The sequence below is a fragment of the Python bivittatus genome, unplaced genomic scaffold (assembly GCF_059951505.1).
Source record: "Python bivittatus isolate LINGU-HERP-01145 unplaced genomic scaffold, Pbiv_v1 ctg000410_np1212, whole genome shotgun sequence".
In the NCBI taxonomy this organism is placed as follows: domain Eukaryota; kingdom Metazoa; phylum Chordata; class Lepidosauria; order Squamata; family Pythonidae; genus Python; species Python bivittatus.
In genome coordinates, this window is record NW_028277067.1 from 9,654,450 (window position 1) to 9,680,709 (window position 26,260).

At 40.4% G+C, this 26,260-nt stretch overlaps 2 protein-coding genes across 5 annotated transcripts in view; both read left to right on the forward strand.

Annotated features, from left to right (window-relative positions):
- The window catches only part of KPNB1 (karyopherin subunit beta 1), a 46,240-nt gene extending 40,688 nt beyond the window's left edge, over nt 1-5,552 (forward strand). Inside the window, exons 20-22 of one of the 2 annotated variants that reach the window (XM_007425983.4) lie at nt 263-377; nt 3,143-3,304; nt 3,641-5,552. In XM_007425983.4, the coding sequence (XP_007426045.1) occupies nt 263-377; nt 3,143-3,304; nt 3,641 (278 nt within the window). In that variant the 3' untranslated portion in view covers nt 3,642-5,552. Of the gene's footprint in view, nt 1-262; nt 378-3,142; nt 3,309-3,640 lie in introns of those variants that run through there. The other variant, XM_088143467.1, reaches the window with a different exon arrangement.
- A 13,189-nt stretch (nt 5,553-18,741) lies between these two features.
- The window catches only part of TBKBP1 (TBK1 binding protein 1), a 79,931-nt gene continuing 72,412 nt past the window's right edge, over nt 18,742-26,260 (forward strand). For 2 of the 3 annotated variants that reach the window (XM_007425984.3, XM_088143468.1), the window contains exon 1: nt 18,742-19,206. Coding sequence is in view for 1 of the 3 variants with exons in the window: in XM_025165281.2 (XP_025021049.2) it covers nt 19,388-19,478 (91 nt within the window). In the remaining 2 variants the exon portion in view is untranslated. Of the gene's footprint in view, nt 19,207-19,290; nt 19,479-26,260 lie in introns of those variants that run through there. The other variant, XM_025165281.2, reaches the window with a different exon arrangement.

The window sequence follows — 26,260 nt, forward strand, 5'->3', positions numbered from 1 at the left end:
CTAAATGTTTTTTGTAGGTGGTAGCCTTCTAACGTGATGTTATAGTAAATGTTTTAAAAATAGTTTTAAGCTAGCAAGTACAAAGAAGGTGTGGAGGTAATGCCAGAGGAAAAGAATACAATCTTTGTAGGTTGCCTCTGATACAGATAAGGCCTATCGCTGAACAGAGTGCTAAGGTGAACTTTCCAGAATTGTTGATATTGATAGGAAGAAAAAAACTCATAATGTAAGCCTATAAAACTAAATTATGCTTCTTTTTCAGCGGATGTGATGCTGGTGCAGCCTAGAGTAGAATTCATCTTGTCTTTCATTGACCATATTGCTGCAGATGAAGATCATAGTGATGGAGTCGTAGCCTGTGCAGCAGGACTGATAGGGTAAATGCTGAAGACTTACTTTGTGCTTGGACCCAAGGGTAGCTTAAAAGTCCCACAGTGAATCTCGGTCTTGCCTCCTATAAAGACAAGATGAGATACTTTACCCAGAGCTTTTTGTTTTAACCTCATAAAGCTTCCAAAACTGTTTTACATTGGCCCACTATTAAATATTTGGAAGTTCTGCAACATGAATAACCCACTGAATGTCCACCACAATATTCTATTGAACTCTATTTGTCCTTGCTTAACAACGGTAATTGGGACCGGAATTTCCATGGCTAAGCAATGCAGTGGTAAAGTGCAATATCACATGACCACACCGCTGAGCAATGGCAGTTCCAGCAGTCCCTAGTTACCATTGTTAAATGAATCACTGCGGGTTGTTAAGTAAGGGCTTCATGTGATCACGACTTCCAATTTGCTGCTGGCTTCCCCATTGACTTTGCTTGTGGGAAGCTGGCAGGGAAGGTCGCAGATCGCAATCACGTGACTGCTGGACACTGCAACAGTTGGAAATCTGGGCCAGTTGTGAGCACCTGAATCGTGATCATGAGACTGCGGGGGCGCTGCGATGGCCGGAACTTTAAATGGTTGCCAAACAAGTGGTTAATCGAGGACCATCTGTACTTACTTACTTACTTACTTACTTACTTACTTACTTACTTATTCATTTATATGTCTGCGTATATCACAGATGCAACTCTGGATAGCTCACAGCATATTAAAACAATAAAAACAATGTCAGTGAAACATAGAACCTACAATGGATGTTGAGAATAAATCCAAAACAATAAGCAAAACAATGACAATGCCCCAGTCACTTAACTTCCCATCCCTGTGCTCTGGAGCACATCCAGATTTTCAGTGCTTTGTAAAAGGTTGACAAGGCTGGAGCCAATCTAATCTCGCGGGAGTGTGGGGTTGTTCAGAGTTCAGGTGTTATGATAGAAAAGGCATGCTTCCTAGGTCCCATTAGATTACATTATTTAATTGAGGGGACCCGGAGTGAGCCCCTCCTGTCGAACCTAGTGGGATGGGTATAGACAACCAGGGAGAGGCAGTCCCTAATAATCCACCCCCATGCCATGAGGTGATAACCAGCACCTTGAATTCCACCCAGAAGCACACTAGAGCCAATATAGCTGGCTGTTGGCCTTGCGGAGCAAACCAGATAGGAAATACAACCAGATGAGCTAATTCTACTTTATTGTTAGGCTACATTGACAGAATCTTGCAAGTCTGAAAGTACATTTCTCCCCCCATCTCCTTTACAGCCTGAGAAACTAGGGAGGGTGTTTTCTGAGCCTCTTGCCCTGCCCACTATTCAGCTGTAGGCTATGGTGTCTCTTATCTGACTGTTCCTTTGGTGGTGTCTCTTTCCCCAGTCTCTGAAGGACATCCTCATATACCATTAAACTGGCAGAGCAGAGGAGTAAAATGGCCATACACTGCTGCATTCTGGACCAGTTGGAACTTCCAGATGGTCTTCAAAGGCAGCCCCATATAGAGTGCATTGCAGTAATCTACTTAGGAGTTGACTAAAGCAGGAATGACTGAGCAATGCCTCCCAGTCCAGGAAGAGGTATAACTAGTGCCAATAAAATAAGTTGTGCAAAAGGTCTCCTGGTTACAGTTGCTACCTGCTCTTCAAACAGGAGCTATGAATCTAGGAGGACTCCCAGATTGCACGCTGATTCTCTTTGGGGTACTGCAGCCCCATCCAGAACCAAAGTTGGAAAGGACTGGATTCCGGGGGCTTAAAACCCATAGCTATTCAGTCTTGCCAGGGTTGAGCTGAAGCCTGTTCTTCCTCATCCAGACACCCACAGCCTCAAGATGATGATGATGATGATGATGATGATGATGATGATAAGTGTGACCAACAATAATACAATATTAAACTTGTATACTACCCGACTGTACACTGGGTAGAATACACTGTATACCACTAGGCAGCTCACAACAGAAATTGCAATCAAATCAATAAAACATAAAGATAAAAGATGGCAAGCACAATGAAGTGAGGGGTCCCATTCTTCCTTGCCAAGGCCTGGGTGAAGAGCAACAGCAAAATGGGTGCCATCCACTTCTTGGGGGAATCTCATTGCAGAGGGCAGGCGCTGCTACAGAGAAGGCATGCTTCCAGGGTCCCAATAGATGACATTGTTTAATCAAAGGAATCTGGAATGCGCCAACTCTGCAGCATCCAATTGGCTGGACAGATTTGATGGGAGACAGGCGGTCCCTTAAGTAACCAGGCAGCATCAGTTGGTGGGCTCAGGGCAGAGATGAAGAGCTGAGTATCATCAGCATATTGGCGATAGCTTATCCTGTGCCATTAGATGACCTCGTTCAGTGGCTTCATGTAGAATTGCAGCAAGAGCACCCTTATTCTACAGAAGCATATTTATGGGGGCTTTTCCTTTTAGTACATTTGGACATCTTCAACAGAGAATTCATTTCATTGTCTTTGAACCACCACAGGAAGGCTCTGCTCATAATTATTCTGAATTATAATTGCAGGTGTTCAATCAAAGAGAAAAGATCCTATATAGGCAGAGGATCTTGTTGTAGATCTGTAAAAGAACTAAATCAGAAACTTCTGTATTAAAATCCAAACTGGAAGACTCTAAAAATACAGCAAGTCCAATTGAATCTGCTTTTGTTTGTATACTTTCTAAGAGACAAGAAACACTGAACTACCCACAGTAATGGTTGGGGTTAAGTACTGGAAGATTTCTCTTTATATTCTTCGTTTTTCACAGGGATTTGTGCACAGCATTTGGAAAAGATGTCCTCAAGTTGGTAGAAGCTAGGCCCATGATACATGAACTGCTAACTGAAGGAAGGAGATCAAAGACGAACAAAACAAAAACCCTTGCTACCTGGGCCACTAAAGAGTTGAGAAAACTGAAGAATCAAGCTTGGTGAGAAGGCTCCTACTTTTTTGTTCCTTAAAACAGCTGAGTTGTTCCTATACAGTTTGCATTAGGTTCAGAGAACTAATGTAAGGCCCAGATATGTTAATTCCTCAGTGAGTAAGCTTTAAAATGATGGCGGAAGTAGCATTTGGATTATCATTCCCATGGCCTTTGCCTTCAATGTCCTCCTATTCAAAAATTCCTTTCTTCTTATTTTTCCAAGTTCTGCTTTAAAAAATGTCAGAAATCTTATGCAGAAACAATCTTATTGCTACTGAAGAAATTGCAAGTGTCTCTTTTTATATTACACTGCATTGTTTCCTTATTTTCCTTCACTTACAGATCTATTACCATTGGGATGACACCTGAGACCCCCACTGGAATTCTCCAATCTATCGAGGAAAAAAAACCCAACCCGAAGTGAGGAGTGTGCACGGATGCTGAGTGTTTGGGAATGAGAGGATGAGTGAGTGAGAGGCTTAAACACACCACGGTGAAAATCCAGCCACGGCAAATGGCAGAACCGCTGTTAATGGAGCTAATCACTGACTTGCGTAGCAACAAAACCTTGTCATCGCTTGCCTCCAGGAAGTAGAAAACGATTGAGTTCTATACTTCAGTGCAGTCTCTTCTGACAAGAGACAAGGACTAATTCTGTGTCTTTTGGCCAGTGAAGAGGAAGATTAATTAGTCTGGGAGAGAGAAAAGCTAGCTTCAGGTTCAATTTGAGTACTCATATAATAAGGTCTGGCTTTCGTTGCTAGAGAGGAGAAGGTGGGGTCCCCAGCCCACCTCAGTCACCTTTTTTGGGAGGGAGGGGAGTTTTTGGCTGCACAACGCTGTCAGTGCACAAGAAAAATGGGAAGGGTGAAGGATTTTCTTTCAAGAGTGAGTGTGTGTGAATGAGGCAGTATCTACATTCTCAATTGCAGTTAATCTTTCCCAAAAGAAACACTGAAGAGATTAGCAGTTGCATTTCATAAACTAACAAGTTCAGTCTACTTGAAGTGGCAGAAAAGTAAGAGATTTGAAGGGGGGAGGGGGGAACAGAAGTTGCCCCGCGTAGGGCTTCTTTAGGGAATCGCAGGTGGGATGTTCAAAGCTCCCGTCGTGACACTTTTTTCACAATCTTGTTTCATTAAAAAGCGCCTTTCCTTCCTGAATTTTGTTCAACTGTGAATGTAGAAACCCAGGGTGGGGTGGGGTGGGAGGCGGGTAGGGTGTCCAGAAGACTCTCACGTGTTAGCGAAGAGATTAGGATCCAGTTTTTCCAAATGGGATGTGAGGCTTTGAAACAAAACACAACTTTGCTTTGAATTGGTGACAATAAAATCAATCAAAAGGGACAAAGCCCCTTTTGGTGTGAACAAAGTAGCCCGAACCACACACAATTGTGCCAAAGAATTTTTAAAAAGTCTAAACAAACAAGAAAACCTTTCAGGAAATATTTTGGATTGCAAAAATGAGGTTGAAATTCAATGTTCAAACAAAGCAAAAAAAAGATAAAAGATAAAAGTACAATTTGGAAACTGCTTGGCCTATTCGTTCTCTTTATTTGGTTCTGATATGGTGTTAGTCTTGCTGCACTTCAAAAAAGGAAAATTTATATAAATATATATATATACTGACTTGAGCTTACACAGGATGGCACTTGTAAAAGGTTATATTTTTCCACTGCAGTTGAAGATTAATAAAATGGTGTCAAACATTCCCCCCAGTACTACTATTTTTTCTATTACTCTTTCCAGTAAACAGGAAATCCTCTTTTTTTTTTCAAAAACAATTGGGCAGCTGTATGCTACAATCTATACTATATCTGTTAAAAAACCTATAGTTTCATATATTTAAAAATTCTTCTGTTGCATTATAGCAAATGGGCAGAGACAACTGTTTTCTAGATATTAAGGATTCCTAAAAGCAGAGGGAATGAGACACACCAGCTTCTAACTATGCAGCTATTGATGCTTAGGGGCTTTTAAAAGATGGGTGCTTTTCATGCTTGCCTTGTAAAATAGGGAATCTAATCCTTTCAAGAAGCATTAAATGAAAATTTAAAAAAAACCCTCACCTCCCTTTTCTGTCTCTGTACTTTCTCAGGCTCATCTTGGGATTCTCTTTGGTTACCCATCCTCATTGGAAAGCAAGCATGCCAGTTTCTTATACAGGGTATCTGATGTGTGCCTTTCAGTGCCAGGTTCAGAATTGTAGCCCCAAGTGCCGATTTCTTGAACCAGTGTACAAAACAAAAACAAAAGACAAGACCAGGTGGCTAAGCAGGAAGTTCCAGCATGAGTCTGAAAGATGGGCTTTTATGAACCTGGGTCCACCTTTTTCTTAATGCCTTTTTTTCTTTGGGATAGGGTTTTCTTTGAAAGATGCCCACAAAACGAAAGCCATTCCTGAACTGGGGAAAGGGGTGCGTGAAGGGAAGATCTAATCATTCCTCAGTGCTACTGAACTCTGTCCAGTGTTGGCTATTCAGCTGTAGGCTGCAGGCAAATAAAGTACACTGAGTTAGTAGTGGAAACCAAAAACTTGTGTCTTACTTTTTTTTTCCTCTTACCATTCAATGCTTAATTCTGAAAATGGTGAAGACCTGTGCTGAAGCAAACTTCTGTTTTTAATTTTTTGCCTGAGCTTTGATACGCATCGACCTGTGTTCGTTCACTGTGTGTTTGGGGAAGGGGGAGAACACCCTGTACCTGCTTCAAGAGGAATTCTGATTAATGAGTGCTATTACAGTTTCATAAATTCTGTGTCTTAATTACCACATCAAACTAGTGTACTTAAAAGGTGAACAGATTGTTCTTACATTTGTGGGGAGGGTACATGGTGTCTCTGAGAGGCTTTAGAATTAATAGAACGTATTTTGAAGCATGCCATTTGTGGACCTTACTGTGTGATTTATCTGTAAATCAGAGAGTACAGCTTGGGTAGAAAGTTTGAAGCCCTTGGAACCAGGGGAGATGCTTCTATAGTCCCTCTACAATCTGCCACCAAATTGCAATTTGTGAGACAGTAGAAGGGGAAGATAAATACCGCTTGTATATAATTTCAAATGTTAATGTTTTGCCCTCACTTTCAGAAGTGCGGCCTTTAGCCTGAATGTACTTGTTCCTAGTGAAATAGGTATGCATTTCAGGTAATCGTGGAGAGGATTTTGCATGTCCTCTAAAATCCTCCAAATTCTGAAGCCAGTTAGCTGTGAATTACAGTCTGTCAGGTGCTTTGAAATTACATGTTGGGCTCCTTGTGGAGCGCATCTGACTCATAAGTCACATGTTGAATCTGTCTCAACATCTGTGAGGCATAGCCATATGCCCGCTTTATTTCAAGTGTGTATATATTGTCAGAGACCTTTAAAGATGTGAATTTCCAGATGTGTTGCTATTCAGTAAAGGGTCTTGGAATGAGAAAGAAAAACTATGCTTGGGAGGTATTTAAATTTAGCCTTTCTGAGTGTGGCCACCTGGAATGTAAATTCTTTTCTCAGCAAGTTTCCAAAGTGACATTCAATTTTTTAAAAATATTCAAATTATCACAAAGTACAAAACTGTATTTTAAAGTCACTTTGTAGTCACAGGGCTACACAGCTTGGCATGGAAGATTTGCACACCAAAAGTATAAATTAAATGGACTGAAATTCTCTATATCCTGGATGGAAATGTAACATGAGGTTTGGTGTCTTCTAACCCCCAACATGCTAGTAATACTCTTTTCCCCTAAGTGCAGTGAGTATTTTGTCTCAACATGACTGTTCTGGATCCAGTTTTCTGAATTGGTTTGCAGATTGTCTTGGGATAATCTTTAGGGGTAGCATCTACATCTTCCCATGACTAATCTTGAGGATCTTCACCAAACCACTGCGCCACACCAGGGTCCTTCAGAATGCCTAGTTGCAACCTCAACTTCAACTTCCTTTTTTTCTGCTAATCCGCTTACAAATAGAATTAATTTTATAGAATGGACTGCTCAATTACTAATTTGTTCCTTATGTTAAAAAAATCCTGTACATTTTTAAACTAACTGGGGAGAAAGCTTCCTTGTTTATACTGATAAATTTTCAAACTGTAAAGGAGCATTAAGGAAAAAATCCATCCTATTTGCCAAATTGTACAATCTGTTGTACCATCATAGCACTTCAACGATATAGTACTGCATGGATCAACTTTCTTCAATGTTGTTTTTGAAAATCCGAAATTGGTGTTCAATAGTTTACTCCCAAACTAGATTGAATGATCAGTTCCACAGTGTAGAATTTGCTGTGTAAAGGTTATATGAATGCATATAGATACTATGATGAGGTTGCCACAAATTGCTTTGATTACAGGTTTTGTGCCACAGACACAGTAATGGTTCATTTGCTTTGCATCACTTTTTCTGGCTTTCAGTGCCATCTGAAGAAGCTTCTTACACTTCTTGGAACTGCTGAAGAAGGCCTCAGGAGTGAGCAGATCAAAACAATTGTTTCAGTTTTAGAAGTGGGAGGGAGGCATGTTGCTTTATGAAGCAGCTTTGAAAGAGTGGCTTGTTCACCTTTTGTTAAAATAAGAGCCCTTTGGGAATTTGCAGAGACCTGGCACCAATATGACTGCAGGAATTAGTATAAAGCAGTGTTACTCAACCTTGACAACTTTAAGATGTGGAATTCAACTACCAGAATTCCCCAGCTGACCATGCTGGCTGGGGAATTCTGAGAGTTGAAGTTCACACGCCTTAAAGTTGCTAAGGTTGAGAAACACTGGTATAGAGCAAGTAGTTAATGTGAGCATTTTAAGTATTGTATGGGCAATATACATGACCAGATTGGGAAGGCCTGCTTTAACCTGGTAAGGTGGTGAGGTAAGGTATTTAAATACCACTTTTTTTGAAATTGAGATTACAAAAGAATTTCTATTTGTTAAGGCTTACCCCATGAATATATTTAAAATATTTCCATTGTTCCTTTCAAGTGAAGTGACTCATTTAATTACTCAGGCTTAACATTCTTGTGAGTAAGCCCACTAAAAGCAATATTTTCAGGAAATGTGCTTGAGCTATGATTAAATCTGGACCCAGTTTGAAATTAAAATTGCTCTATAAGAATCTTTCTTGGGTCTTGAACTCTATACAGGTAGTCCCCCAGTTTAAGAACGAATTCCATTAAAAAGGTCTGCACTTTAAGTTGAATTTGTATGTATGCCAGAACAGTATTATTGTATAATACTGTGTAAGTAGTATTGGGTAATAAACTCGAACCATTGTGTATTTAACTTGAATTATTGTGTGTTTAACTCAAATTTTGCTACAATAGGCTCTGTTTTTAAGTATGTTTTGTCCTTAAACCAGGCGTTCTTAACCCGGGGACTACCTGTAGTAGAAAGTATCCACCATTATTTCCAACTAGAGTTTTGGCAATTTCTAGCCAGGAGTGCAACATGAATCATCGCCATATGGCTAACATCACACAGCATGCTAAATGATGGGTAGTTTTGTTGGAGCCATAGCCTGAATTGTTCATGACATTAAACCATAAATCATTACTTACAATGATGGCTGGGTTCACATGTCATACTCAGCCAAAGAAGTTTAGAATGATACATGAACCCAGCCAAAATATTTAATATATCTAAATATGCATGCACGTTTGGCACTCCAGAGTGCATTGTTAGAGGCAGCCATATCCAGTTCAGTCCACAGGTCATCCAAGCCATCATTTTCATGCTTTGGGCAATTGCCAAAGCTTTAATGTGACTGTTTAGTCAAAATAATAAAATAGCACATTGCTCAAACTCTTAAAAAACCTTCATCAGCCTGACTTCCATTGCTAATTTGAGGCCTGACAAAAATAAAACTCTGGCTCTCTACATATGTTTGTTTTGTGTTAGAATGCCTCATTTTGAATTAATAGCAGGCCACTATCCATAAAGATGGACAACTAACCAGTATTTTTTACAGTCTGAAGCAGTATTGGGTCTAAAAGCCAATCAAATTGAGATTCTACAACTTGCTCTACTAAGTTTCATCTTGGTCCTACCCACTGATTCCAAGCTCAGCTTTCTCCAACCAGGATCCTCTTCAGATCTTACATTCTCAGAATTCCCTAATCAACATGGCCATTGGTGATAATTCTGGGAGTTGGTCTGCACATCTGGATGATGTCCAGTTAATAGTAATGACATGATTATATGCAGAACTTTTTAAAGCTCTACAGAACAGCCTACAGCAGAAAGGGATACATAATAGGGAGCCTCCCCCACTCTTATTTTGTAGCCTTCAGAGGACCTCCAAATCATACTAGCAAAATGCAGAGGTAAAATAGCCAATTTTCAATGACATAATTTTTTCTAATTTAAAACTCGAGTTTTGAAAGAGCATTAAGCCTTCCATCAACACAAGCTGGGAGAGTAGTATTGTAAAGCAGGAGAACTAGCTTTCTCAATACTCAGATTTTAGAGCACTGGTGAGCTGTTGGTATCCATTCAAAGAACAGCAGCTGACAGCTGTACCATGCTGGAGAGAGAAAAAAAAGTGGCAGAAGAGGAAAGTACCCAGAACTCCAAGAGAGGAGATGCTAACCAGAACATGCTGAAAGGTATCAGGCTGTCCCAACTTCAGGAGGTCATCTGACTGCACCATTGGCAGAAACAAAATCCAGATTTTACTGACATGGATTGTGCCAGCTTAATCACAAAAACATCAGAAAGACTAAGGACTATTTAGTCTCACTCATGGGCTGAAAATGAGGAGGAGGATAGATAAACAGGTTTGTAAGGGCATGTTTGCACTGTGGTTGAATACTATCCTGTCTCTGCAGTGCAGATATACCCATTTCTCCCCTTGAAATCCTTGAATATCCATACAATGATATCACCATATCCCAAATTACCTTCAAAATACTAACTAATCATGGGATGGAGACCCAAAAACAGAACAAAAAAACCTGTTCTTCCTAGGTCAGGGGAACAAGAGGTGTGAGACTGGATTCCTATATTATGCTAAGCTCTAATAGGATGTGCTTCCTGCTTAATGCATTGTGTGAACTCAGTCTCAGCTTGTGCAAGGCACTAGGATATTCTCTATCCTTAACCTTAATTTCCTTAACTCTGTTAGATTTAAAGCCCAGAAAAAAATGGACATGGCCATATTATCTGTCTGAGCTTCCTGTCTTCTGCTGAAGGATAAGGAAAAGTAGATGTGGAGCTAAAACTGTTTATGACACCTCCAAACGTATGGTGGTCCGAGGCTTAGCTCAGTAATTGAAACCAACAACAAAACTAACAGCATACATTCATAACAAACATTTAACCACATTCAAGCAAGAATGGCTTCCATTAGGCAGCAAGGCAAATAAGTATTTAGAGCAATGCTTCTCAACATTGGTAACTTGAAGATGCGTGGACTTCAACTCCCAGAATTCCCCAGCCAGCATGGCTGGCTGGGGAATTCTGGGAGTTGAAGTCCACGCATCTTCAAGCTGCCAAGGTTGAGAAACAGTGTGTTAGACACTGCTCTGTTATTTCAGTTAGAAACTGACACATCTCTAACCGTGTCCATTTCTAATTTCATGATAAGTGGCTGTTCATTTCTTTCTAACTTGAAATGTTGTTTTGCTTCTGAGTCACTTGTCTACTCTCACTTAATAAAGCTAGGCAGGAGGGAGAAATGGTAGGAAAGGGAGCTTGAATATGTATATTTCATTCTCCATCCAGCAATCCTTCCATCCTGCCTCTCTCCATTCACTTTTGGCCCCAGAGCTAATGGCAGATCTGAATTTGTACTTCAAAATATTCTACAGCAAACAAGGAAAGAAAAGGACATTGTGAAAATAACGCCTAACTTTTTGTCTTCTTGCTCCTCCCAACCTCTGTAAGTCCTCTCTGTGAGCAAGGGAGTTTAATTCTACAATCTGGATTTTTTTTTAAAAAATCCCCACTTCTCTCTGTTATTTAACATGAGAAAAAAAGGAAATATATATATATACAGAGAACGGAGAACTGCTCTTCTCTAAATATTCATAGGACCCACTGCATTTGCATTTTTTTTATATATATATATATATATATATATATATATATATATATAAAATGCAAATGCAGTGGGTCCTATGAATATTTAGAGAAGAGCAGTTCTCCGTTTGAAGGCATCTGTTGTCTGAAGAAATGCCCCATCCAGGTTTGGTTGGAAACAGCTTCTAAAGATGGAGCTTCAGGGACCTTGAAGGGGTTCTTGGACAGTAGGCTGTGCAACGAGTACAGAGGTTACCAGAATCACAACAGGCTTTCCCTCCCACTATGTTGACATTTGCTTTCTGAGTTTGCATTTCGTCTAACCGAGTACAGTACTTACTGCATAACGCTGAGCCAATACAGAACATCTTTATGTTTAAATTACAGGCTAAACTTGCAGATACATATACAAATCAATACATGCAAACAGAGGACATATCTGCATCCTTTTTCTTTTCTTTTTTTTTGGTGATCGCTAACTGGTTACCCCTGAACTGTAGACACCTGCTTCCCTTTGACAAAAGGCAAAAAGATCCAGATTTTCTGCAAATCCAAACTTCATCATAGCTAGCATGCCAGGTTTCAAATCGTTAGTGATTTGTTTTGCTCTAAAAAGCCTTCCTCCTTTAGAACTTCTATCTTTTAACCTTTACATTGTGCTTTCTCATCTAATGTGGGACTAGGAAGATGCAGGCTAGAGATAGGATCTTAGGCAATGTGCTTGGGCTCATACATTACAATAAGCATACAGTGGTGTGGCTGGTTTGGTTTTGACATAGCACATTGTATGAGCTCAGTTTGGCTTGTAAATCATACTCACTGGTTAGCTTTATGGGTGAACTTGGTTATTAATGTTTATCAAAATATGGTTTATGTGACTTGTGAACCAAGTGTGTGTGTGTGTTGCTCATTCTTGGTTTCCAATTGATTGCTATTTTGCAAATTAGAAATCAATTTTCTTTGCAAGTCAAGGTTGTTAATCTTTTGTTTCTGGTTGTTCCTGTAGCACAAAGTTTGGCTTCCTAGCATGAACCACTTCTAATGATTTGTTATATACAACCCTTTTGTATAAGTAATCTCCAATGCATTCTGATTACAGAGGATTAGTGGTAAGATGCTGGTATAATTTATGTTGCCTTTTGGCTCAAGGGTAAATAAATTGCTCCTCAGTATCTGCCTTTACATCATCTGACCTTTCTGTGTTGTAGAACTCTTAATCTACACCTGCAAAAGTTGTAAAACAGTAGTTAAGAATATGAACTATGTGCTGAGCTAAGCTTAGTCGGCTGAGTCATGAATTCATTGGTTAGTTTTAGAGAAGTTATTTTCTCTTCCAATTGCATTTTGTTTTCTGTATGAAGATATTAGTTTTTTTTTTAAACAGGCTTGTTATAAACATTACTAAGAGATAGTTCATAAATCAAATACATTTTTAATACACTGTTAACTCTATGCAGCTATGCAACATAAATTTATTGTGGCTGTGTGTTATCAACAAGTATTTTGCAGTTATTCTAAGCACAATGATGGATGTGTATAAAATGTTTTGCTGCAATTCTGTGATGTTTTTCAGATCTTCCTTGCTTCTTTGATCCTATCCGCTTTCTTTAGTGCAGTTCTGTTGAATAGATCCAGTTGTCATGACTAAACAGTGTGTCCTTCAATGTGAAAGGTGTAATTCTAATCTGAAAATAGTAAATTATTTGGTCTCGAAACCCAGTCTACTTGCAAAACCCAAAAAGTCGCAGTTGCTTGGTGGGAGGATATACTCAAAAGCATTCCTGCCTTCTTTATTTGCATGTTGTTTTAAGGCTAATTTCTGATGTTGAAAAATAGATCTGGTGTTAAGATCTGGTTTTTGGTAAGTGAAATTTACTGCATTAAGGTCACAATATATTTACTGCAGGTTTCTGAATTAACTGCCTCTTCAACTGTGAAAAAGTCTTTGGGTTTTGAGATCATGAAATGTGAATATTAGGATGAAAGTTCTAAAGTTATGTCCATTTGAGCCTCTATGTGCACATGCGTTTGTATATATTGCCTACATAGAATATGCTCAGTTCTTCACTGATGACTTCCTGTGATAAAATTTAGAGAGGACTGTTATCAGCTATTTGAATACTGCCATTTATAAAATAAAGATGAAACGCCTACAAAAGATTAAAAAGCAAAGTACCAGAAGGTTTGTGACCGATTAGGCATGAGGAAGACAAAGAACATCAGAGCTGGATATCTCTTCTGCAAGCAACGGTATGTAATTGGTGTCTTGGGGCTGCATGCCTGGGCTCCCCCCCCCCAAAAGTTCTTGGTGTGTCCCCCTGTGGGTCATGAAACCCAGCCAACCACTCTCCACTTGGCTCACCCCCACTAACTGATGGTACAGCCATCACCAAGGATTTCTTGAAAGAGCTTGCTCTTGGAAGGGTTAATCCCAGAGTGTTCCCTCAGAGCAATTCCTGGAGCTTTAAATGCTTTGTCCTTTGTACTAAGTGGACAATATGCTTTCTGGGCCATTCAGGAAATTCACCTCTTCCTGCCAATGACCATTAAGCCCTCTCTGTAAAAAGATGATCTGATGTCCTGACTTCTGCCTTAAGTGCATTTTATGGTCAGAAAGAGAAACTTCCAGAACATGAGCAGGAGAAGCAATCTGGGTAACTGAGGAGGGGACATGCATCGAGGGAGCTTTAACATTTTGGGGTTGTGCAATCTCAGCTACACTTAAATTGTTGGGGGAGGAGAGAATGTGCTTTATGTGTGCCTGTGTATGTGTTCGCGGTTGCAGCTAGGTATGTGTATACGTGCACGTATACCCCTAAACCAGGGTTTCTCAACCCATGCTGGCTGGGGAATTCTGGGAGTTGAAGTCCACACATCTTAAAGTTCCTAAGGTTGAGAAACACTGCCCTAAACTGTCTAGCATTACAAGCAGATCCCAGGACTCCCTCCTGTCATAAAACTACATAAAACTATCATCTTAAAAGGCAGATGGTCTATGAAAGGGAGCAGCCAAATGTCCTTCAGTTGAGCTGATGGAATGGCTGCTAAAGAAAATGAAGACGTGATCCCAATGAATCTGGCATCTTCCTTGAGCTGATGGAGTGAGTCGTACTGCTGGCCTGCTTCCTTCTCTGCTGCAACCACTTGGGATTTCTATTGGAGGCTGGAACAAATTTCAATGCTATCTTCTGACACTGACATTCCTGATATTTTTCTGGATTTCCACAGCATGCTAAACTAACTTCACCACTGTGGTTGGCTAGTTTGTGGCTCAACCAGTGCAATTACAAGGATCAGTATGCAGCGTGAACTCAGACAACTGGATTAATTCAGCTGATTGTGGTTCAGGGTTGTGCTTTTGATATTAGAGGAAAAAAGGGGGAATTCTGCTTCTGCATGACATACCAGTTCTGAAACTCCATTTATCCAGTCCTATGAAAATTATTTGGTGCTTAGCAAAAACATATTTACAGTACTAGGACTGGCAATTGAGTATCTTTTAATGCTGCCTTGAATCTTTTAAATTATGGTTCTACTGTGCTTGTTTTCAATATATATTTTATTAGAAAAATGGTAATGTATATTTTAAATATTATTCCCAAAGTGGTACTGTATGTATACTGTATTTCTAAAAGAGAGGATCTTGAATGTATTTCAATTACTTTGAAAATCAATATTCTAATAATTAATTAACCCATTGGGCATTTGAGTTGTGAATTATTGTTAATATTTAACATGAAGCTTTATTAATGGCATTTCACTTTCTTTTATTTTAATTTATTCTGAGGGACAGGTTTTTATGTGGCCTGCTAGGTATAAGGAGCCACACAATCTGGCTAATACCAAAGTGGTTCTGACAAGCTAGAAATAAAGAAGGCACTGAAAAACTCCAATGGTTAAAAATTTTGCTGAGATCTGGATAGATAATAAGGCTGAAAAAGAATCTGATAAAGGCCCGTAAAGACTACACTGGATAATAGAGGAGGAACTGTGGCTTCTTGGCTTCTTAGGAGAAGATAACAATATGAAAAGTGTCTACGTGACCTGCCTTATGGGGAAGGAAACAGTGCAAGGGTACCTCTCATCCTCTACTCCAGAAGAACCAGAGCCTGTGGAAGGGACACCACCTGAGAGGCCCACTTCCAAAATGGGGTGAGAAACTGATTTCATGTTTAACACAGACAAAAAGACATTTTCTTCCTGTAATTAAATGTACCCTGTCTTCCACATATTTTTTATTTCTTGACAGCCCAAGACCAAGTCACAGAATTTTAAAAAATCCAGCACACCATTAGTACATGTATAAATGGCTATATATAGTGCAGATGTATATAAGAAGAAGAAACCCTATAAAGTTAATCTTTCACAGAAGGGACCAAACAGTTTCTATAAGCTCAGGCTATGAATAAAAATTGTGTTACTGCTTTCGAAACACCTGGGCATTGGTCATTTAATACCACAATCTCATCACGAGTGGAGTTTGTCAGAGTAAAGAGCTGGTGTATTTGCTCTGATGCCGGTGCACACACAGCGGGCACTTTAGAAGGATGTGTGAAACACTCAACCTCAAATATAGAGCAGATCAGGCAGGAGGGACATGCTCTGGATACCATCAGCTAAGGAGTGCCAGCTGGTGGGACCCAGGAGAGCCCTTCTGCCATGACTTCCACCCTCTGGAACATTTTTCTTCCAGAGATCAGATTGGCCCAACCCTGCTGGCCTGGCCTTGAAGACCAGGTTCTGTGCTCAAGCCTGGGGCCCCAGGTATGTGGCAGAGCCCGTTTCCTAGTTGTGCTAATGGCTGCTTGTGATTTTTCTCCGCTGCTGTGTGTTGTGTTGTGTTTGTATATGTATACATTTTTTATCCTTATTTGATTATTGTGAGGTGCCCAGAGTCATGTATTTGAGATGAGCAGCCATACAAATCAATTAAATAAATTAAAAAACCCATAAAGCAAAGGAAGCCTCTGTGTGTGTGTGTGCACGCGTGTGTGTGTATGTGTGTCTCTTAGCTACTCCAGGTGCTGCTGTCCAGGTGTATTCCTGCTGTTTTTCTCTGGTCATATGGGGGATAATCTTGAGCTCAGGATTTTGATCTGAGGCCTGTCTGGCAACACCACCGATGTTGCAGTTTCACCTCCCCTAATTCCTAGCCAACATGGTCTCTGGCCTCGTTGACTAGGGATTATGAGAGCTGAAGTCTCACATCTAGCACCAGCTTAGGAAAGGTAAGATAGAAATCTGAGTCTCAAGGGCTCAGTATCTCATGTCTCTTATAGAAATATTATTGAAAATTGATTTATAAATTCTACAAAGCCTGGGCTGGATTGCTTGGCACGCCATCCTGCAGTGTTCCAGGAGATTATACTTAAGGGAGAATTAGATAGTGACAGTCATTCAAGGGAACAAGCCTGAGTAGAAGATGGAGAGTCATGCTTAATGTCCAGCACATGAGCACTGGTTAAAGACTGGACAGATGGACTGCAGTTACCCTGTGAGTTAGAAAAATTAAATAAAAATCTTTCCTTTCCTTTCCTTTCCTAGACTGATTTCCTGAAACTGCCTTATACTGTCTCAAGACAGTGGTCCATCTGACCCAATCCACAATAATAGGCAGCAGCCTACATAATAGGCAGCAGCCCTTCAAGAAATCATCGTGTGATTATTCCCAGCCTCACTAAATAAGGACTGGGTTTGATGCCCTAAGATAATTTGGTTCTTTGTTTACCATGTTGTGGGAATCCAGCTGGTTATGAACTATTCAATATACCATAGTTTAAAAATCATGGTGTGGTTATGTGAACCCAGACATTATTTTTTAATTTCTTATTTTGTTATGCTTTACCAAATGGCTCAAAGTGGCATACAAAGTTCTTCCCACTGTCACACGTTTTATCCTAACAACAAGCCTGTGAAATATCAGTGTTTCTCAAACTTGGCAACTTTAAGATGTGTGGACTTAAACTCCCAGAATTCTTCATCCAGCCATGCTGATAATTTAATAATATGCAAGATAGATTAGAAAGAAAGATTATGAGTTACACGAGGCTCAGATTTGACACAGGCTGGCTCCACAACTGTGCACTGGGCAAAATGGGACACCAGGAACACCAAAGACTCTATTGTGGTTATGTTGTGCTTCCACCATCTTATATGTGTTTGCAGGAAAAATCCCTGCTTTACACTGTGAAAGTTAATACAGGAATTAAATCATAGAGCCAGAGCAGAAAAAGGTGCCTCAAATATTCCCATGTGAATAAAGGAAACACTACATTGCAGCATTCCTGGATGGTGATTATCCAGGCTTGATGTGGGTATTTTACAAAACAACCCTTTTGCTGTTTGAGAAATATAGTAGAATGTAAAGATGAGAAAAACACTATTTAAACAGATCGTCATGAGTACATGTAATATATATATTCTGTATGATGCATATCATAAATACTTCTGTCTTTATAATGAATCAGCCACATATTGAATATAATGCAGTTTTAATTGTTGTGGCCATGTAGATAATTTTGTAGCGCATAGATGATTTTGTACACAGTTTCAGAAGACTAAACAAAGAAATGCATTTATGGTTTGCAAAATAACCATACACTTTTAAAGAGATATACATTGAGCTTTAAGGATCTTCATGCTAAGTTATATCCAATAAAGTGTTCAATAATTGTTTGTGACATAATTTGGAGACATTTTCCATGAACATTTTCTCTAATTTAAAGGTTGTATGTGTCAGTTTTAAACATGGTAATGAAAACTAAGAGTTACCCACTTTGCAGGCATTTAAAATGAGGCAACTGGCTTTGGGATGTAGGCTGTTTTCATTTAATAAACCCTTTCCTGATGTCTTCAGGTATGACTCCCAGGGATTCTTTTGCATCTGAAGTCTTGCTGATGAATTCAAATCACCCTAATCAACTCACGGCTTCTGCATTCTGTTTTTCTGCCCTGATAAACAATGTATATCCAACAATATCCAGCACTGAGAGTGGAGGTAAGGCTGTGGAGAAGTTTTCAAGCCAAAACACTACTCTGGGTATGTGGAGCATCAGAAAGTGGACTGGGATCCACAAGAGCCTGTGAGATAATAAATTGGTCTTTGAGTGCTAACAGACCCTGCCAAAGTAATAGTTTGCTTGAAAGAAGACATGAATAACCACGGAGGCTAGATCAGCATGCTTATGTGTGGTTTTTAAGAACTATCTGAGGAAAAAAAAAACCACTTGAATTTTTACCTTGACCAGAAGCAAACACTAATTAACTCTTGAGGCAACCTTTTTGGGAAGATTTGTTAGTGTTATCTGGTTTATGCTGCGATCTGTTTTATTTTAAGCGTGGGGGAAGGAAAATTACTGTTTTTGCAGGTTCACTTTAAAAAAAAAAAGTAGACACCTCTTGTTCAGTGACTGTTTCCTGCGTGTGTGTGTGTGTGTGTACGCGCGCGCGTGTGTATGTAATCGGGAGCAGGAAACAGGAGCTGGAAAAGCGAGCGAGAGGAGAAGCTATTCCAGGCTACCCAGCAAAGGCGGAGGCGGAAGGGGACCATTTTAACTCATTTTTCCCCCTCTGGCAATAGTGAGATCGCCCCCTCCCCTTTATTTTTGGCCACGGGGAGGTGTGGCAGAGCTGCCTTAGGCCACAAAAGGTGAAGCCACCACGTGGGACGCATTATGGTGCTGCCAGTCTGACGGTGGCACACTTTGTGGTGTGAGACTGGGGGAGGGGAAAAGCAGAGGGCCGCTGGAAATCGAGGAGGGATAAGAGCCCGAGGAAGCAACAGCAAAAGAGGAGGAAAAGCACCGGAGGACCCCCCTCCCCCCGCGCACATCTCCAGCAAGCACCTCCCCAAAGCATCCACTTCCATAGTCTACAGCTGCTAACGATGGATTTTCTTTGTCAAGCAAGCTGGGAAGTGATGTAAGTCCAGCCCCCATCTCCTAATCGGGATCAGCGGGCGAACGGGGAGGGGGTTTCGTAACGGAGCAGGGGAGCTTCTGAGGGGCAGAGCGGTGGTGCCTCCCCGGGAATGCGCTTGCTCGGGTCGCTGCTGGGATGATGCCGCGGCTCTCCCGGGAGAGGGACGGTCCACCCGCATGACATGACTCCCCCCGCGGGGCTGGGGGACATCGCCGGGGAGCAAACTCTGCGCCCCGTAGCCTCGGCCCAGCGCCTCGAGTCGCCGGGGAAAGGTGGGGGGATGATGCGCGGTTCTTTAGAAGAGAGGCAGGCTGTTCCTCATAGTTATGTGTGTCATTCCTCCTCCCCACGCCAGCTAGAATATTGAACCCCATTATTCCCTTCCCTGGGTTTCTTTCTTTTAGGATCAGCTCCCCCCCTCCCGTTTCTCCCTCCCCGAAAGCTAGAAGGCTGAAGCCCTCCTCATCTAGCTGACTATCCCTAGAGGTGGTCCCTCTGGCTAGATCAGTTCTCACCCCCTCCTCAATTTGCTGCTACCCCTTCAACTTTGCTTTCCATTTAATGTCTGGCTGTTTCGCCTAACATAACTCCTGCCTTCCATCCCTTTTTTTCCCCAGAAGGGCATATGTGGTGTTCCACACCCCCCCCCCCTTGATCCCATTGCTGCCTTCTCCATTCTTCCTAATCTAAATTAATACTATGTTTTTCCCTCCCTGATCTATAATTGCATACCTGCTCTCCAATAGACTGTGGGCTTTTCCCGTTAATTGTTTTCCTGATCTATAACCTCCCTTCCCCTGTAGATGTTTCCTTTTATTTACCTTTCTGATCCCAGGATCTGTGTACCTCTCCCACAATCTAATTGTTCGTACTAAATTATGTTCCATTCTAAGAAAGCTCATTAATTCAGCAGCACCCAGGGTTGGAAAGGTTGGAAGTAAAACAGGAGGAGGGTAGTCAGGGTGGGATGGAATATCTAAGAAATGGGCCCAATGTCATTAAATATACAGGGTTTTTTTAATGGAAAACAGAACTAAGACATCAATGAAATGTATTATCTAACTATATTCTGGCCACTTTCCCCATTACTTACCATGCTGATGGAAGGAACTGTGCTTCCACATTCCCCACTGTATTTACTGCCCTTTCCATCTGCTGTTCCTGTACTTTCCATTCATGCCATCTGGGCTTGGTGCTTTCTCCCCCTCCCCCTGCCCCTGCCCCTGCCCCAACTTTTCATTGCCTCCTTCCCCTTTTGCTAGTATGCCTGGGTTTTGTGAGCCTCCCTACATTTCTTAATGCAGACTGCACCTTCATTCGATCTCATACACGTCTGTTATCTTGACACTTAATCTTGGATTTACTCCCTGCCCACCCTTCTAATTACTTAAGCCAGGATGAGAAACTAAGTGAGAACTCCAGATGAGTTGCTTTGAGTTCCATAATGGATAAAAGGTGGAGCAGGAACATACTAAATAAGTACATCGATGTACGCTGATCTTCTTGTTGGCAGCTCTGCTGCAACCCCACTGAATTCCAGGGGTGCTCTCTCCCCCATGCTACAACATGCAGCGACAGGATGGGTTGCCTGTCTGATTGTCCCCTGCTATCATCCCCAATAACTTCCTTCTGCTTCTCCATTTGTTACATAATTTGTAAGCCTGTTCCGAATTGGGTCCATCAGGTTCACTCTTCAGAGCTTGATTCTGAGTAGATGCCGAGAATATTTTCCTCAGCTGAGCGTTGCTCTTGCTTGCCTGAGGTGATATATGTGTGGCTCTCTTTCTGTTCCATAACCCCAGAAGCACCTGATGCCACTTATTTCATTGGGTTGGAACTTGTTGCTTAGTCATAACACATGTTGGTTCCTGACAATAGTAGAAGGAGGGACTGAGATGATGTGAGAAAAGCATAAGTGTTTGTTTTGAGTCCTTGCTCTCCTCTTTCTCCGACTCTGATGCTATCCACATGGTTGTCCTATCCTCCAACCATTCATAACTTGTCTACAAGGCTTCTATGAACTCCTTTGCCTGAACCAGGATCCTGGGCAACTGTGATCCTCTCCAGAGTCCCCTTTCACAGAAGCGGCCTTCCAGTGAGGCAGTGATGAAACAGCTGCTGCAGGAAGCCGACTCTAGATTTTGTGAATAGCAGAAGGCAGGCAGCAAGTCTAACCTCTAGGGTCTAATCTGATGGGACAGCCTCCTGTACAAGCTCTGTTGATGTGAATGGGGCAGCTATGTAAGGGCATCTCCTGGTTCTGTTTTTAATTTGGATTATTTCACATAATACTGTGGGACATTTTTCCAATTAGGAGTGCTCAAATAGGCACTATAGTTAGAGGAATCATAGAGCTTCCTCCATGTACTTGAAGTTATAGGGCATTATAAATGAATCTTCTTATTAAACTTGTTCTAGCTTTATCTTCATTTATTTATCTGTTAGATTTCTTGGTCATATACATAGTATTTAATGTGTAAAAGGAAGGCATGGTCTTTGTATGCAATCCTTGGAAGCATTCCTGGGTTTTATCTGGATTTTTCCATCACATCATGTGGATTTTTATGTTGGCTGCAAATCTTGGCTTTCCTTTAATTCATTCACTTATGCAAAGTTTCTTCTATTTAGGATATCAAGATAAACTTGAATGCACCATCTAGTAAATTATTTGAAGTGTATAAAGAAGACAGGTGGTTAATTGGTAGAGGTTTATAGTACTTTGAGAAGATTTCTTATGACGTGCTTCTTTCAAAATTCCCTCTTTTTGTCAATAGTGGCCTCTGTGTGTATAATTTATTGGTCATACTATAGGTCCATCTAGCATGACATTTGTGTATTCTAACTGGTGGTGCTCTCCCATCAACTGCTACTCAGTTCTTTTAATAGGAGATGAAGCTGAGACTTTCTGCAGGGAGAATACATGCACTTGATCATTTGGGGTTTGACAAGTCAATCTGGTCTGGTCGTTAGCATTTTTGCATGCATTGTCTCACAGTTCCATTCTGTCCATACCTATATTAATCTGCCTAAGCTCACAACTTGAAAAAAAAATCAAAACTTTGTAAACCAGTTTTCTTCAGTAAGATTCATAAGTATCTTGGCAGATGAAAAACAAAAGGGAGATCAGCTAGATAGCCTTTGTATGAACAATATTGGAGGTAATTTAAGATATTGTAGTAGGTAAAAAGAGTCAGTGAAAAAAAGTTTTAGCTGGATTAATAACTCCAAAAATGGGGGTTTCACAGTTATTTGCTTATTTCTTCTAGCAAAGGATTGGGAGAGTCTTTGGTACAACATGAAACTGTCTTTGCATTAGCTATGGCCCAGTTTGCGTGTCTGCAGACTCCCACATTCTAACTAAGTGTGTAACCTGGTGTTATCATGGCTTAAACACCAGCTGTTTCCCTTTCCTCTCCCACTTTTTTTCATCTTGTCTGGTGAAGAGTTTTTAGCTTGCATGTTATTTTAGAAACTTGAGTTGGCCTAATGAGGATGTTACCTTAAGATGGGGTAGGTGTTTTTATTTTTTTACTTCATTACTTTTGCTTTGCTTGGCTTTAATATATTTATAAATGCAGCTTGCCTCCGTGCACATTTTCAAACACAGCTGCCACTTTTTCTGTTTAAATGTTGGAGGTGAGAAATCTGAGGAGTTAGGTATATTCTGATCCAGAGATTAATCTGAGGAATGTGTTCAAAGCTATTCATATTGGAAGGTGCAACACACACACACACACACACACACACACACACACACGTATCCATCCATTGTGGGGATATAAGTCCTTTCTTTCTTCCAGGTTCAAAATGAACCATTGCCTTGCTAAATTTTGTTCTTTTTCCAATTTTTTAAAAATATATTTTACCCTCTAGACAATGGTAGGATTCCCCCCCCTCCCCAATTCTTAATTAAGTGTTCCTTGCAGATATGTGTAGGCTTTTATTTAATTGAATATATTTAAATACTGATTCCTATAGTAACCACAACACCCCTCTAAAAAGGACAATAAAAAAAACACCATGGAATGAAAAAGGAAAATAACATTTGTTTGCAGCAAAACAATGGTGCGTGTCTGTATGCATACATTTGTGTGAGTACTAGAAAATTTAAGTTTTAGCTGGTATTTTGTTTATTGAAGCTACAGCTTTTCTTCTCACCTGGAATGACCTTGAAACTGTAGCATATTAAATCAGCTTGTTAGGTGTGCAAAGCTAGATAGCTGTTGATTGCCGGCTGATTTAATTTGGACAGTTCCAATTTTTAGCATTAACTCTTTTAGTTCCCTTGCATCACCATCCCACCTCCATTGCCATCTATGAGATTTTGCAGATGCAAGCAAGAATGCTCTGTGCATCGTAGGCTTTAGACAAGTTAGTTGGGCTGAAATCTGGGGATTAATATTTAACACCCCCCCACACCCTTGCCCTAAGTTTGCTGACAGGGTTTGGGCAAGTTGCTTGGTCTCACTTCCTAATTTTGTAAAGTTGTCATACTAAACCTCAGCAAGTAGTAATATAAGGCATGGGCTATTCAACCATGTTGATAAATATTGTACATTAGTTGGAGTATGATAAAGAAGTTAGGAGCTAATATTTATAATGTTTTAATATTTTTCCTTTTTTTTTGCATTCTTAAACAATAAATAGTGGAGATCTTGGCACTTAGCTCAGAGATTTAAATTCTTACTTACATTGTTAAAATAATGTAATGTACTTAAATGTAATTTAATGTTTTTATGGTTAATTTATAATCAGAGATACTGAGCACTCATTGTACAATCTTGGTAATTCCTTTGTCCACTTATAGATGTTATATTTCTGTGCCAATGAATATTTTTCTTTTCTTTTTTTCTTCTTTTGCTTGCTTGTTCACTCACTTTATTTTAAAAAATTATTAATAAAAAAATGAATTGATTAGTCGGTCAATTTAAAATAAATGCATAGATAAAAATATCTACATGTAAATGCCTATGAAATACTGCAGGGGTTCTATGGAAAGTTACAATTTTATAACAAATGATGCCGGGCATTGAAAGAAGGACTGATTGTTTAGCATTTTCCTTTAGCTGAGTTGTTATAATAGGACCTATTACAACAATACAGTTAAATGGACTTTTGTTTTATCATAAATTGGGAAGTAATTGAAAGGAACCTTTCTTCTTTTTTCCTGCAACCCCCCCCCCCCAATCCAAAGCTGTTATTAGCAGTAAACCAAATGTGTGCCATTAGCTCACAGCCATTATAAGGGTGACACTCAAATAATAACATGCATTTACCTCTAACAGCAGGGCTACAAAAAGTAGCCACCTATTCTTCCTCATTGGCCCCTTTTGTCTTCCTCTCACGAAGCAATGAGCAAGCAGTTGCTTCAAAGGACAGAGATTGGGAGATGGCCATAAGATATTGAAAGAAAAAGCCCTCAGTGCCCCTCAAGTGGCCTGCCATCTGCAGGTGTGGTGGAAATACCACCCTATCAGCAGGGTTGAAGAGAAATTCAACCACAGGTCCAGCTGGCTTTTATTGAGGGGACAAGGATGGGAAGGGGCCCCATCTTGTTTTCTTGTTCAGGCAACAAAAGTTCTTGGAACAACTACAGGGATGGGATTGCACATCTGCATCTGCTTTCTAAAATTTGTACCATAGGCTGCCTGATATAAATATAGGTTGATTTCTAGAGTCTACAATAGCTGATTTCCCCCCCCCTCCCCCAATTATTAAAACTCCTTTGGTACCTGTAATAAAAGTAACTTACTGTCTTTGACTCTTTGCTGCTAGGTCCTGAGTGCAGGGTTATGTTCCTAGAAAGAGAAAGATTGATTTTCATGCCTTGGATGAAGCTCTCGTGGTGATATAGATACATGAAGATGGTACAAGACAGTAGTGAATAGTTCTAAGTGTTCAACTGGAACCATGGAGTTTCAGGAAGACTGTAGACCAGACATTCTCCCTTAGGCCACCCTACCTCACAGGATTATTGTTTGGATAAAATAGGAGAAATCTATATGTATACCCTTCCAGAGTTCTGGAAATAGGTGGGAGGAAATAATAGTAATAATAATGACGATGATGATGATGTATTTTATTTTAATTAGAACCAGATATTCACCAAATGGATTTAGATGCAAAAAAGTGCTTCTGTAGTGCCTCTTGACCAGAGTAAATGTCTACTTTAATTTTTTTCCAACTTTTATTTCAGCAACCTAATTTAGGATAAGTGATGCCTTTTTGTTGCTGTCATTAGGCTACTGGGAATCAGAGGGGTTTTGAGCATTGCAGATCATCTGGAGATCTGCAGTGGAGCTGATCCACCCTGTTCCCTCTAGTCCAGGTGTGGAATATTGAAGTAGATGGGCCAGTGGACTGATGAGCCCGTACAGGTAGTTTCCTGTGCTTTTATTTCCTAGAGCCAGTAGCTATCTGTTATTTATTTTTGTTCTTTTATATGTGAGTATGTGAGCCATTCAAAACTGCAAAAAAAAAAATCTGCTTTTTAAAAAAATGAATGATTTTTGTAGTCTCATTTCTGCACCCAATACACCCACATCAGCCATTAAAAAAAAAAAAAAAAGCCTGCTATGGCATGCAAGTTGCTGTGACACAATTTGGACACCCACATTTCCTTAATACTAGATTTTATCTTGCTGTTGAGGTTTCCCTTCCCTTCCCTATTCCCATTCCCATTCCCTTCTGTGTGGGGTTGTCACATTCTGTGGCCATGCCTGAAGTTATCCAGTTCTTTCAGCAGGCCATTTGTGTGTTGGGCTTGACTGATCCACCTTCTTCCTTCCAAAACCAGTACTGAGAAATCCAGTTCAGCATTTAAGTGGCAGATTTCTCTTTTGTTTTTGTGGGGTGACTTAGAGGAGTCTGCTAATGGGGATAAAGTGGCTTCCTAGAGAGTTACATTCCAGATGTCATTCAGGGCAGTATATAATGGTACACAGTCAGATCTTGATCCATGGTGAACAATGATCCAGACATTCTCCGGCACAAGACCTGTGGACATGAATGAGAGGTGCGCTAAGCAATCTTCATCAGGGTGTTTCTGACAAAC